Source organism: Strigops habroptila, chromosome 12 (assembly GCF_004027225.2).
Source record: "Strigops habroptila isolate Jane chromosome 12, bStrHab1.2.pri, whole genome shotgun sequence".
NCBI classification, from domain to species: Eukaryota; Metazoa; Chordata; class Aves; order Psittaciformes; family Psittacidae; genus Strigops; species Strigops habroptila.
In genome coordinates this window covers 1,774,510-1,787,244 of record NC_044288.2, presented here as the reverse complement: position 1 = coordinate 1,787,244, position 12,735 = coordinate 1,774,510, and the positions used below count along the sequence as shown (strand labels likewise).

The 12,735-nt window shown below is 56.0% G+C and overlaps 1 protein-coding gene across 1 annotated transcript; it reads left to right on the top strand.

The window, feature by feature from the left end:
* The first annotated feature begins 3,872 nt into the window (after positions 1–3,872).
* HEYL (hes related family bHLH transcription factor with YRPW motif like) lies at positions 3,873–12,319 on the top strand. The gene is made up of 5 exons (XM_030505003.1): positions 3,873–4,281; positions 7,331–7,397; positions 7,828–7,911; positions 8,304–8,385; positions 9,773–12,319. The coding sequence occupies exons 1-5, from the start codon at positions 4,202–4,204 to the stop codon at positions 10,438–10,440; spliced, it is 981 nt and encodes a 326-aa protein (XP_030360863.1). The 5' UTR covers positions 3,873–4,201; the 3' UTR covers positions 10,441–12,319.
* The last annotated feature ends 416 nt before the right edge of the window (positions 12,320–12,735 follow it).

Sequence of the window (12,735 nt, the reverse complement as noted above, 5' to 3'; positions counted from 1 at the left end):
GGAAGCCAAGAGCCCAGGAGCCCACTGCAGCGTTCATGCAGACCATCCTGACACAGACACACCTCACCTTGTCTGCATTGCCTGCTCCAGATCCAAAACACCAGAGAGGAGCAGACCTGTGTCCACCAACAGCAAGTTTCTGGGCCCTTTGTGTAGTAGCCACAGGGGAGCCCTGACATCGGTTTGTCTCCTGGATGAGCCAGTAGCCCTGTCTGGTGCAACATCAATCATTGCTCTTTGTTGCCCCTCTGTCCAGTGAGTGCCCAGTGCATTCGCAGCATGATGGGTGGGGAAACTGAGGCATATCAAGGGAAGCCAGGACTAAAGCTCTGGCATTGTCTGACACAATCCATCGGGATACACTGCTGATTCTGGAACAGAGGGTGATCCTGTCCCTGGCCATCAGCCAGCCCTGCTCACCAGAGCCACCTTATGCCTGGTATTCACGGCTGCGTGTCCCAGCCTTTTGCTGGTCACAGGCTCAGGGGGACAAACACCATCTTATGGGGCAGAAGCTCTTACTGAGGCAGCACCACCTCCGAGGTGTCCCAAGGCCCATCCCACGGGGTGTCCACGGCTGCCCAAGTGGAGCTGTGTTCCTGGCTGCTGGAATAGACCTGCTGCAGGGCAATAGGTGTGAGGACACAGACAGCGCTGCCGGGGTGGCGAGTGCAGTGCCGAGGTGCAGGATCTGCCCCATCCCTGCCTGGGGAAGGGTGAGGCCATGGGTTTGTGGGAAAATGTTGTTTTTCCCTCCCCTGGCCTGCCCCAAGCTGTCGCTGGGCCGGCTCTGAACTGCGGGGGCCGGGGAAGCAGGGGGGGAGTCAACAATTGTGGTGCCTCTGGCTTGGAGCGCAGCCATGGCAAACAATCCTCTCCTGGCTGCTCTCCAGATCTGACAACACACGGAGGTGATAGCATATTCCTACCTACACGCTTTCATCCCCAATCACCTCCCGAAAGCCCTGCCTGCCTCTCCTGCCTGTGATGAATCTCTCTGCTTAGCCACAGTACAAGACAGCCTGTCCACAGCGCTGCAGCCAGGAATCCCGGCCAGCATCCCTGCAAGGCCTCTGCTTTTGCAATTACAGCTGTGGGTCTGGCAGCCAGTGGTGGGACCCGAGGTTAGGGAGGTGATGTTGACTGAAGATGTGCGGACAGGGCATTCCAGACATGCACGGGGTTAAAGCAGAGGTGTCAGTTCATGGGGAGGTAACAGATAAGTCCTGCTCCTGCTGCCTCTGGCTCTGCAGAAGCCTTGTCCTCCCTCCCACATTCCAGCTGCTGCAGCTTTTCACAGCTGGCCGCTCTCCGGGGACATTTCCCAGAGCTGAGCAGGAGGGAGGGGAAGGAGCAGGACGTGGTGGGGGGGTTGGTGTCTGGTCTGACTGTGTCCCCCCTCCAGGGAACCTTGGGCTGGAGCCCTTCACCCTCCGGAGCGGGCTTGGCACCGCCAAACCTGGGCAATCCCAGGTCCCTGGCAGGGATCCACCCTCAGCCCTGGCTGGGAGAGTTTTTCCTGCTGCAGAGACAGGACATCAATCTTTGCAGCTCACTTATTCCTTGGCCTCTGAAGCAGGGTAGCCAATTAGTGCTGGGTGTGATGGATGGCTTAGCCCCGTCCTCGTGACACCCATCCTCTGGAAACAGTTCCCACCGCGAGAGGCACAGCCAGCGGGAGCAGGGACAGCTCTCATCAGCCTCCAGCCCCCGAGGGTCTCACAGGGGTCCTGGGGCTGTGGGCAAGCACTGCAGCAACTGCAAGCACTGCAGCAATGCTCGCTGAGCTCCCAGAGACCGTGCAGGAGGGGAAACAGCCCTCAACACTGGGCCAGCGTTCATCATTCAGGGACTGGGGAGAGATTTCCTCTAATAATTCCCTGGCCTGGCTGTGGCAAAGGCTGTAGCTCTCTGGGAAGAGCAGAGCGGCTTGGGGAGGAGGTTGGTTGCCCAGTCTGTGGCTTTGTGCTCGGGGTCAGGATTTGCCACCACAAGCAAGTATACCATGGGAGTAGCTTGCATGGCTGCTCAGTGAGAGGCAAGGAGGTGGCAGAAACCCCATTTCTGCTCTTAGACCCCATCTCCCCTTCCCCAGCATCGTCCCATGTCCTGCTCTCTGCCGCGAGACACGGGTGATGCCTACCAAAACCCGGCTTCCCTCGCACACAGCTTAATCCTTCCCTGTCATCTCCATTCAAACAACCTCGAGGGGTCTCAGCACCATCCCTGCATCCATTCCGGGTGGTTCAGATGGACCTTGGGATCCCCTGGGGCTCACCGGGGGGCATTATAAATGACTATCCAGAAGCACAGGCTGGAAAACGGATCCGATTACAGGAGACGTGGGTTTCGGCCCCTCTCTGTACATAATGAAGTGTAATCCTAGAAAAACATGTTGCCAATTACACTTCAATTGAACCCAGATAATGACACTTAGACAAGAAGACTTAGTCCAGGAAAGATGGAGCCTGGACAGTGAATTCCTTTCTAAGGGAGAGGAAAAGTGTTCCTCTGTGGCGGTCTGGGCTCTGCTTGGTTCAGGCTCATTGTGGTATGAGCAAGAGCTTGAAACAACCAATCTCTGGATCCCATTTAAATGGTTTTATCAGTGGAAAGGGTATTAATCTCTTGAAAACACATGTTTATGGGAAGTTTAGTTTGGAGATGTATGTATTTTGAACTGAAATCACTTTGGAAAGGAGGAGTGGGTCTCAAACTCACTTAAAATAACACTAATTCTGGTTCAAAGCAACTTCACTTTGAAATGTAAGCTAATAACAGCTCGGTTTCTTGACCACTTACGGGGAAATCAAAACATCCAACATCACAGAAACAAAGTGCCATAACCTAAAGCAAATGTTTTATTCTCATTCCCAGACCTCAGTTTTTCACTCCAGCGCGGGGTGGCTGGTCCGGGGCTCTGTTCCTTCACTTGGGAAGGGAGGAGCGGGAGCACCCGGCCCCAGCGCTCACGGGCTGTTATCGCCGCCACGGTCTCTGCAAAAGGCTTTGGGAAACCCACGTGGTGCCAGATCCCAGCGCTGATTATTTTGTGGGGTTTTTTTTCCAACTAAAAGGCGTTATTTTTGTACTGCGAACTTCCACTTCAGCGCTCTCCCTCCTCCCCTCTGTCTCCCACACACACACACACACACACACACACACACACGTTTTTGCTGCCTTGGGGGATTTTAGCAGCTCAGGGCTCTGAAAAACAGCCTCAAACAGCCTCCTCCCTCCGTCCTGCAAGCTCAGGGAAGGCAAGATGCTCTCTAGATGCCAGGCTGTGGGTCTGAGTTTCCGGCATTATGGGATGAGACAAGAAATCAGCAATTCATCCTGGTGTCATAGAACCATAAAGTTGTGTTTGGTTGGTTTGTGGTGAATGTAGGTGGTGAATGCCCCGGCAGTGCCATGAGCTGGCACTCGAAGATGCTCCAGAGCTGGGAGCTGAGCTCCTGGTGGGACCAGGACCCATCGCAATGGTCCAGCATCGTGCCAGACCCATCCTGATGCTTCCAACCGTGGTGCCACCACTGCCATCCTGGCCCTCAGGGATTAATGGCAGTCGAGGGCCCTTTGCAACAACGTCCTCGAACATCACCGTGCTCACCTCCAGTGAGCTGGTTTCTATCTGAACCATGAGCCTCCGAGAGTGCCTGCGCCCAGCGCGGGGCAGACATGTGTGTGTGTGTGGGGCTGGATGTTGATTTTTCCCTGAAACAACTCAAGGCTTTATCAGTCCCATCTCTTTCCCACGGTTTTCTGTTGCCAGTGAGGTCACTGGTCCCTTTAAACTGGGGCTGAGGCCAACGTGCGGCGGGTGGAAGGGGGGCGGCGGGGACATGAGACGGTTCACACAGACTGTTCCTTTTACAGGAAGACTTGGGATTTCGACCAGCGAGCGGGAGGAGGCGGAGGGGGTGGGGGGGCCCTGGGAACCTGGGCCGCGCAATCCGTCACTCCCGGGGGATGGTGCCTCATTAACCCGTTCACCGGGGGGCCGGGGCGCGGCCGGGTGTGGAAGGCGGAGGGCGGGCAGGGGAGGGGCCGGTCCCGGGCAGCTCCTCCGCGCTAGACCGGGCTGCGGCCGCACTCGCTGCCCCGAGGACGGCGGGAGAAGGAAGGAAGAAGGACTGGACGGCGGCGGTGGTTGGGGGCAGCCGCAGCGAGCCGAGCCCGCCCGGTGCCGCCGGCAGCAATGAAGCGGTTGTGCGAGGAGAGCTCCTCCGACACCGAGTCGGACGGCACTATCGACGTGGGCCGGGAGGAGGTGTACCGGTGAGGGCGCGGGGCCAGCGGCGGAGTTTGGGGGGGTCCCGGCACCGGGCACGGCGCTTGCAGCGGCTCCCCGGCGCTGCAGCGCGGCTCCGTTCACCTCGGTTAACCCCGCCGGGCCGGGCCGGTGCTGCCGTGGGCAGGACGGGCGGGGGGGACCGGGTCATCCCAACCGGCGAGTGTGGGGAGACCGGGCGGGGAGAGCCCCGTCGCGACGCACGTATCGAAGCTGTTACGAGCTGATTGAGCTCAAGGAAACTAAAACTAAAGCCAGAGCAAAAGCTTTCCCCTGCCAGGGGGGAGAAGGGCGGCTCTGAGCTCCCTTGGCACCAGCACCCAGAGCAGAGGCACCCACCGGGTGCTGCTGCAGCCCCAGCGATCCACGGGCTCACAGGGAGCGCGGAGGAATCCGGGAGGTTTTGCATGAGAAACGCTTCAGCTGTGGGGATGCATTTGTAATGCACCACTTGGGGCTTTGATCTTAATTAAGAGGGAGCCCGGCCGGGGAGAGCTGCCCGGCTTTGAGCTGCGCTTCCAGTACCGCCGTCTCCGTCCCATCGCTGCTGAGCCGCGGTTTCGGCTCTGGGGCTTTGCTGCTTGGGGAGATAGTGAGGAAACAGCGAGCACAGGACCCCTGCGTGGTTCCCAGGCCATGTCCTCCTGCTTTGCCAGCTCCCCTGGCAAAGGGCATTCCCAGCAGCTCGGCTTCTTACACTGTGCCAGTGTGGCTTTGGGCACGCAGACGGTGCTGGGGATGAAGGAAGGGCTCTGCGACTTGTTCTGCTCCAAAACTCAGCTGCTTTTGAACTCTTGTTTCAGTAGCCAAGTGTCTTCCTCCCTTCGTGTCCAGTGAGTCCCCAGGTTAATTCATTCCCTTTTGCTGCTTGGTATCCCAAGCAGAGAAGTCTCCCTGGCCAGTGCCAAGCTGCCGTTCTCATGGGACTAAATTCAGGAGTCAGCTTGTCGCTGATGCACTCGTGGCAGAGCCTGAGAAGTAGCGTCCTGCACCAATTCACCGACCCCTTAGGCAGTTTCCAAGCACATCAATGTTTAAGCTACCTCCCTGCCGCATGTGAAATACATCCCACCTCTTCACATCAGTGCAGCACTGAGTCTACAGTATCCCGATGGATGGAACAGAGGAATTGTCATGTTTCAGTGAATGGTAACGATGAATTGTTGAGCTCTCTGGTGCTGCTAAGATGTTTATCTTCTCCAGCCATGGAACCAGGCAGCGCTGTGAGCTGGTGTTTGTGTACGGGTGTATCATTGCTCGTGTCACACCAACACGCAGCTGAAAGAGCTGTTCCTGCCCTGACAGGGCTGGGTTCTTTGGGGTTTTGCTGCTTGTTTTGAATCAACAGCCAAAGTTGTGCTGTAAGTTATAAAATCGAGCAGAGAGCAGCACAGCAATTCTAATCATCAGAGAACATCGTGAGGGTGTCTTTTATGTGGTTCAAATCTGTCAAGCATATTTTGAAAGCATATTTTGCAGCGAGCTCGGTCTTTATATCCACATCTGGAGCTGCAGCTCACAGAGAGCGGCACGTTCGGACAGCTCTGCAAGCAGAGCTTCAGGACTCCCTGTTACAGCTCCTTGAGTGCGTGTTCCACATTCCTGTGTCCCAGGAGGCTTCGGTATCGACCCCTGGCACGTATCATGCCCCAGAGCCTGTTTTCACATCATACGTGCTCATCCTGTGTGTGTTTATGTATATTGGCAACACGTGTCGGTGCTTGTTGGAGCCAGCCAGCACCTATGCCCAGGGAAAGCCCACCCAGCAGCCATTCAGATAGGTGCCCGTGGAGGGGAGTGAAGAACGTGGTGCTTCATCTGAGTGTGTAAAAGCACCTCGCTTGGGCCCAACAGAACCTATTTCTAATGGGCTGAGCCAGGTCTGGTTTTTGGCTTGCTGTGCAGACAGCTCTGTCCCTGCAGGAACATCTTTAATAGGCTGCTGTTAAAATGCCCCTTCCCAGATCCATGTCTTGCGCGGTCCCTCCGCAGCGCCAGGCTGGCCACAGTCGCTGTTAACATCCCTGCACCAGGTTCCATAAGGCACAGAAACAGCCCTAAACCAGTGCAGCTTTCCAGAGGGAGAAACCCTGCCTGTGGAGATGGAAGGTGGCCCTGGGCAGCCTCCCCCCAGGCAGACGGGCTTTGCTCCAAGGAGTTTCCCACGCTGGGTTATCCATCATTGTGGAGTCTTCACCTCCGCAGGGACCTGGGGCTTGAACTTTGTCTCCCTGTGCATGTCTAGTGCTGACCTTTGGTGTCTCTAACCTCCTCCCTGCCCACCAGGCACAAGACGGTTTGTGGGGGCCCTTCTTAGCCTCTTCCCCCCCTGTCCCTCAAGCAGAGCTGTTGGCCAGCAGGCAGGGTCCTTGCTCCATCCCCTCCTGCTGGGTGCTCCCCTGCCCAGCTCCTGGCTCCTCTCTGCCTGATTGGGGGTTATCCAGAATATCCCCGGTGCATTCAGAACATCGCAGCCTGCTCTAAACCCCGTGGTTTGTGAAGTGACTCTCCAGGAAGCCCTCATAAACCACATCAACGCTGCTGTTAGCCTCACCCTGAGGAGCAGCCAGCCCTTCGCTGCTCCTGGGTGGGAGCTCGGGGACATGCTGGTGCTATCGCAGCTCCGAGAGGCAGAGCCCTGCAGACAGGGCAGGCTCAGACACGAGAGCCGGGAGGTTCACACATGGAGAAGGAAAAGGCCACGACTCCAGAGCTTGGATTGCTGCTTTTCCAGCCCCATGGAGATGCCGGCATGGGTTGAGATCGAAGGAGACGGGTGCCTGGTAGCAGATGGACACTTTGGTGCAGAAATCTGTCCCAGGCTGGTGGGAGACTCGGAGTGGGACTTGAGTCTCTGCTTGGCTCCCATCCCCAATTCCTGAGCTCTGTGTTGTGGGTAAAAATAAGATGGGAACTACAGAAGACATTATTCAGGGAGGGGGGAAACGGCAGATGGCAAACGTCTGTAAAGCACATGTGCGATGGAGGTTCCTCTCTAGCTAGCATGAGAAATGATTCCCTCTTGTTCCCTTCCAGCCATGTTTCCAGGTCTGTGTCTCCCACTACAACGTCTCAGATACAAGCCAGGAAGAAGAGGAGAGGGGTGAGTCTCATTTATGTTGCCCAGGGTGGCTCTGCTGTGTCTCCTGGGGGGGTCAGCCTGTTTGCAAGGGCTAACTGTGGCATCCTCTGCATGCAGTGGGGTGCTGTGGGCATGTCCTTACGGTGGGGACACAGTGGAAAATGAACTTCACAGTGTTCCCTGCTCCATCTCCTGCAGAACTCTCCCCACAGCCAACCGGAGACTTATTTTGCAGAGGTTTGGCCTCAAATTTGGCAGGAAAGGGTGGGGATGGGATGGAGGAGCGTGGTTTCACTGGGGTTATCACACCAGTCAACGTTTCTGTGCTCAGCTTTTGCACCAAAACCACTTACTTATATGGTCCTGTTCTAAGCACCTCTCCCAACCTGCCTGTGAAGCTGTGGCCATAAATGACCCTGGTTTCTTCTCTCCCCTTGGGAATCTCCTGCAGATCATTGAGAAGCGGCGCCGGGACCGGATCAACAGCAGCCTCTCGGAGCTGCGGCGCCTGGTGCCCACCGCCTTCGAGAAGCAGGTGAGTGTGTCCATGATTCCCACTTCCTCCCATCCGGGCAGGCTGTCTTATCATCATCACTTCAGGGACTAAGTAGGTGGTGAAACTGGGTGGTAAAACAATATTCCCAAATATTCAGGAGCCCTGGGGAGGATGAAGTCAATCCAGGAAGTGTTTTGGGTAAACCAGATATGAAGATGCACAGAAATGGGCTTTTTCAATTTGCATCTGGGCACCTTGGGAAGGGTGTGAAAACCAGAGCCAGTGTCCTAGGAGGATGCTCTGCTCCATCTGAGTGCTTCTGGGCTTCAGGAAGGTTTTGGAGGGGGGAGGTCACTGGGCAGCTCCTGAGAGGCACAAAACCCCAGCTCATAAAACGATGAATTGCTCTTTTTCCTGCTCCCAACACGCAGGGGTCTTCCAAGCTGGAGAAGGCAGAAATTCTACAAATGACAGTAGATCACTTAAAAATGCTTCACGCCACTGGCGGAGCAGGTAAGAACTGCACATGTGTGAGGTGAAGGTGAAAACTGGAAGGGAAATTGCCCATCAGCCTCGCATCAAGCAGTATCTTGACCCTGGCGTGCCTTGCTGACACCAGCCAGCACCAAACTGACTGCTGCTCTGCCTGCTTCCCAAGGGAAATGCCCTTTGAGGGATGTTTCCATGCATCCATTTGGCAGACAGTGGTATATGGGATGGCAAATCCCACAGATCCATGGTGATGGCACCACTGTCGTTGTCACACACCCTGCTAAAAGCCGTGCAGCCAGAGACGTGCCTGGTCCTGCTCAGCTCCCAGGAAAGCTGTACTGAGCTCTTCACCTCCTCCCTGGGATACGTTTCCTGCAGAGGCTGGATTCTGCATGGAGACTCTGCAAATAAACAAGGCTTTTTTCCCTCTCTGTTCTTTTTTTTGTGTGTCTCTTGGTTGTTACAAGAAGAGAGAGGGAGCCCTGTGCAAAATTCAACAAAGGTCTTATTTGTACTGAGACCTCAGTACAGACCCTCTGTCCTGTTCCAGTTAACAGGATGGAGATCACAGCTCCAGTAAAGAAGTCTCTGGCTTGCTTACCACCCGGTTTTGGCTTGCTGGGGACATTGCTGGCATCCAGGCTTTGGTTCAGAGCTGTAACTTGGTCTGGAACATTTGTTTAGATATTCAGTTTGACTGCACTGCAACAAAGGGCTGTATTGTCACGAGAGACCCCGTCAAGCAAAGTGGTCCAAGCGCTTCACTGTGCTGTGACATTCTCTGCTTTATTGCTGATTGTCTTCTGGAGCTGCAAGGAGGGAGCAGAAGCCTAAAAAGCAGCCCTGGGTTGTATTTTATCCTGTTGATTTCTGTGGCTTTGAGCTTTCTTGGCCCAGTGGTTTGGGTTCTGCCACTGTCCCGTGTCCTTCAGCTGGATATGTGCTTAAATGAAGGATAAAAATTGGGACCCAGGCAGAGGAAAATGGTGCTAAGCTGAGCATGGGGAGACCCAGCATCCCACCGGTCTGCAGGACCAAGGATGGTCAATTTGCAAAGAGGGATCCAGTGCCCATCCGGCCCACAGCCGTGTCTCCAGCAGCTTAGAGTCCAATAGGAAAAATTTCTTCCTTCCTGAGCACAGTTAACGAAACCTCTTACTTGTCTCACATGCTGGAGTAAGAGGCTTCATGACCTTGGCAGCTCTGTCCCGATGAGATAACCACAGATGCTATTCTCACACATGCAAACGTCCAGTCCTGGACACCCACTTGGCTGTCTGCATCAGGAATATCGCCCGGCAGCAAAGTGCCTCAAGTGAAATACACAGTGTGTTAGAGAGGGTAGTGAAATCCAAGCACATTCCTGAGCTCCGCATGGACTTATTGTCACTGTGTCCTCTCCCTACAGGCTTCTTAGATGCTCGAGCTCTGGCTGTGGATTACAGGAGCATTGGCTTCCGTGAATGCCTCACTGAAGTTGTCAGGTACCTGGGCATCCTTGAGGGTCAAAATGCCGCTGACCCCATCCGGCTGCGCCTCCTCTCCCACCTCAATAATTACGTGGCAGAAATGGAGCCTTCGCCTGTGGCCACTTCCCTCCTGCCCATCCAGACGTGGCCGTGGTCCTTCCTCCACAGCGCCGCTGGCCCCGTGCAGATCCCCAGGAGGGAGGCTGCTCCCGCTCCGGTTCTTTTGACTGCATCTTCCCTGGCGTACCCCAGCCCCGCTGTGAGGCCAGCCCCGCTCCGCCGTGTCCCCAGCGACATGCTGCCGTCCCGCCGGGGCTTCCTGGCCGGCAGGATGGGCTCTTCCAGCCGCAGGGCCCGGGGTGCGGGCTCATCCGCGGCCGTAGCAGCCGTGCCCAGGATGCCAGCGCCAGCAGGTGCACTGAGAGAGGGCTCGTCCAAGAGCAGCCAAATCGCCACGTTCCTCTTCTCACCAGCCTCCGCTGGCATCCCCATGCCACCGGCTTACACAGCACCTCCCGCCTTGGGCGCTGCCACGCAGGGACCCGGGATCAGGGTTGGGACATCCAGGATCTGCCGCTCCTGGGCTACTGAAATCGGGGCTTTCTGACCCTCCCATTCGGAGCCAGGAATTCTTCAGCACTCATTGCCCACAGGCCTAAGAACAGACTCAGCCGAAAAGGCATCTTTCCTGCTTTGCAAAAGCCAAGGATCCATAAAGAAAATCCTCTTTACTCTTCCCTCTCTCCTCGCACCGCCCTCCTTGCCTCACCATCACACGTCCTCTCCCTCGTGATGCCCACAAAGAGGAATCACATCCAGTTCGATGCACTTGTCTGCACGTGGCTATGCCCCAGATCCTTCCGGCTACAACGGAGGGGGCTCACGCAGATCCCAGCCCTGTTCCTCCTCCAGCAAACCCCTCTGCGGAGCCCGGCAGTGCTCTCCTTTGGAAAAGAGCCAGCCTTGAAATACTGTTTTATTTCCTTGGGGGCTCCGAGCTGCCAGAGAGAGACTTGCTCACGCCGATGCCCTGCGATGTGTCCCCCAGCTGCAGCACCTCATGTTGGTGTGGTGGGACGGATGCAGCTCCCCCCATCGCCAGCACTGCTGGCACCCCAGCTCCAGCCCCCCCCGCTCCCTTAGTGAACTGCCTGCCTGTTAATCCCCACGCTTTCCTCACTGCATTACCAGCTTTCCCCACTTACGTGCCCTTAAGGTGGAGTGAGGCAACAGCTTAAGAGAGCTCGTTCCCACAGCCGGGCTGGAATTCCACCGGATCCCTGCACAAACCATGCAGGAGCAGCCAGCCAGGCCTGCGCAGCCCCCGCTCCGCGCCGAGGTGTGAAGAGACGAGCCGGAGGATTTCAAAGGGATGTCAGTCACGGAGGGGAAGGCTCTGATGGCCAAAGTGAGAAGAAAAGGCCTTTCCCTCCGCCAGTCTCTCCTCCGTCCCCTGCTGAACAGCTGTGACTGCAAAGGGGGGGAATGGGTCAGAGCAGCCTGCATTTGAAGTGCCTCCCTTGTTCTCTCGTAGCCCTGCACACCTCACCCTTTCCTCCTGTCGCTGTTTTCTTTCTTCAGCACCATGTTTTGGTCTCACATTGCTTATCCCTTTCCCTGGGCCACGACCAAAACCCACTGAGGTTTCACTGCAAACCTTGGCAAGCCCTGGGGCCGCACTTGTCCCAAGTCCCAAGAGCTTTTTCTGCCTTGGCCTGCGTGCCCCAAGATAAGTGGTGCAGCAGATGCTGCTCCTCCAGCGGTCCTCCCCTCCTCTCCTTTGGGCAGAAAGGAACAGGAGCCACCCTGCTCCTGTGCCACATCCCAAGCTCCCGTGGTGTCCAGGACAGGGTGTCTCAGTGCTCCTCCTTGTCTGAGCAGCCCCTGCTCCTGCATCTGTGCCTTGACTTGCTGGGATACACCAGCAGAATAGCCTGGACCCAGTTGCATGCCCCCCCCCAAGGAGTCTCACCCCCCCTCTACAGCACTGTGACACGAAAAGAGAGAAAAGTGGGGAAAGGTCAGTGGAAAGAAAGGTAAAAAAGAGAGAGAAGATCGCTCTTGAATGGGAGAGGCTCTCCCAGCGCCTCAGGTCAAACGCACAGCCGGTTAGACTGTGCGGATGAGCTGGTGTTTGCCTTCCTGCAGATTGCATCTGCCATGTGCATGGCAATGTGTGTATCTGCTATTGTGTGGAAAGCGAGTCCCTCCCAGTTGTTTTGATGGAAGTCATCGCACTTAACACACAGAAATGCCTCCACTGCTTCTCCCCACCCTTGTCCTGAAGTGCCGGGATCAGCCAGGAACAGCCTATTTGCTGTTAATAAAGCCAGAGGAGGTCACGGGCCCCGGTGGTTCCTGCGGCTGGTCGGCACGCTAGAGCTCACAGCAAGTAGCCCGGCCTCACTTTACACTGTGGAGAGCTGTTAGATTCACGAGCTGTGACATCCAGCAAAGGTGTCAAATAAAGTCTTTCAAACCCCCGTCCTGGTTGTGAAATGTAGTGTTGATGTGACTCTGTTCTGCTCATCCAGTTCTGCAGCAGGTTAGCTTGTGTTCCTCAAAAGCTTCAGAGAAGGTGAAGTGCGGCTTGTCCCTGCTGGTTGTTTTATAGCTGCTGCTCTTGGGAACTCTGGTCCCCTGACTTTTTACTTTGCAAACCGTTCTGTGAGTCAGAACCAGCCGGACAGGCAGCAGCACTTGGCCTGAGATTGGCAATAATCTGTGGGTTGAGAAGAAATGATTTAATTTAGCTACCAGCATCTACAGAAATATCAGTGGCCAAAGGGGGTCTGGTGGAGCCCGGCAGCCCGGCGCCTCGGCCTCCTGAGCCTTTGCAAGCAGGACCAGAATAACCCCGGCTGCATCTTGCTGTTGGGAAATGCTTTGGGCTAAACAAAGA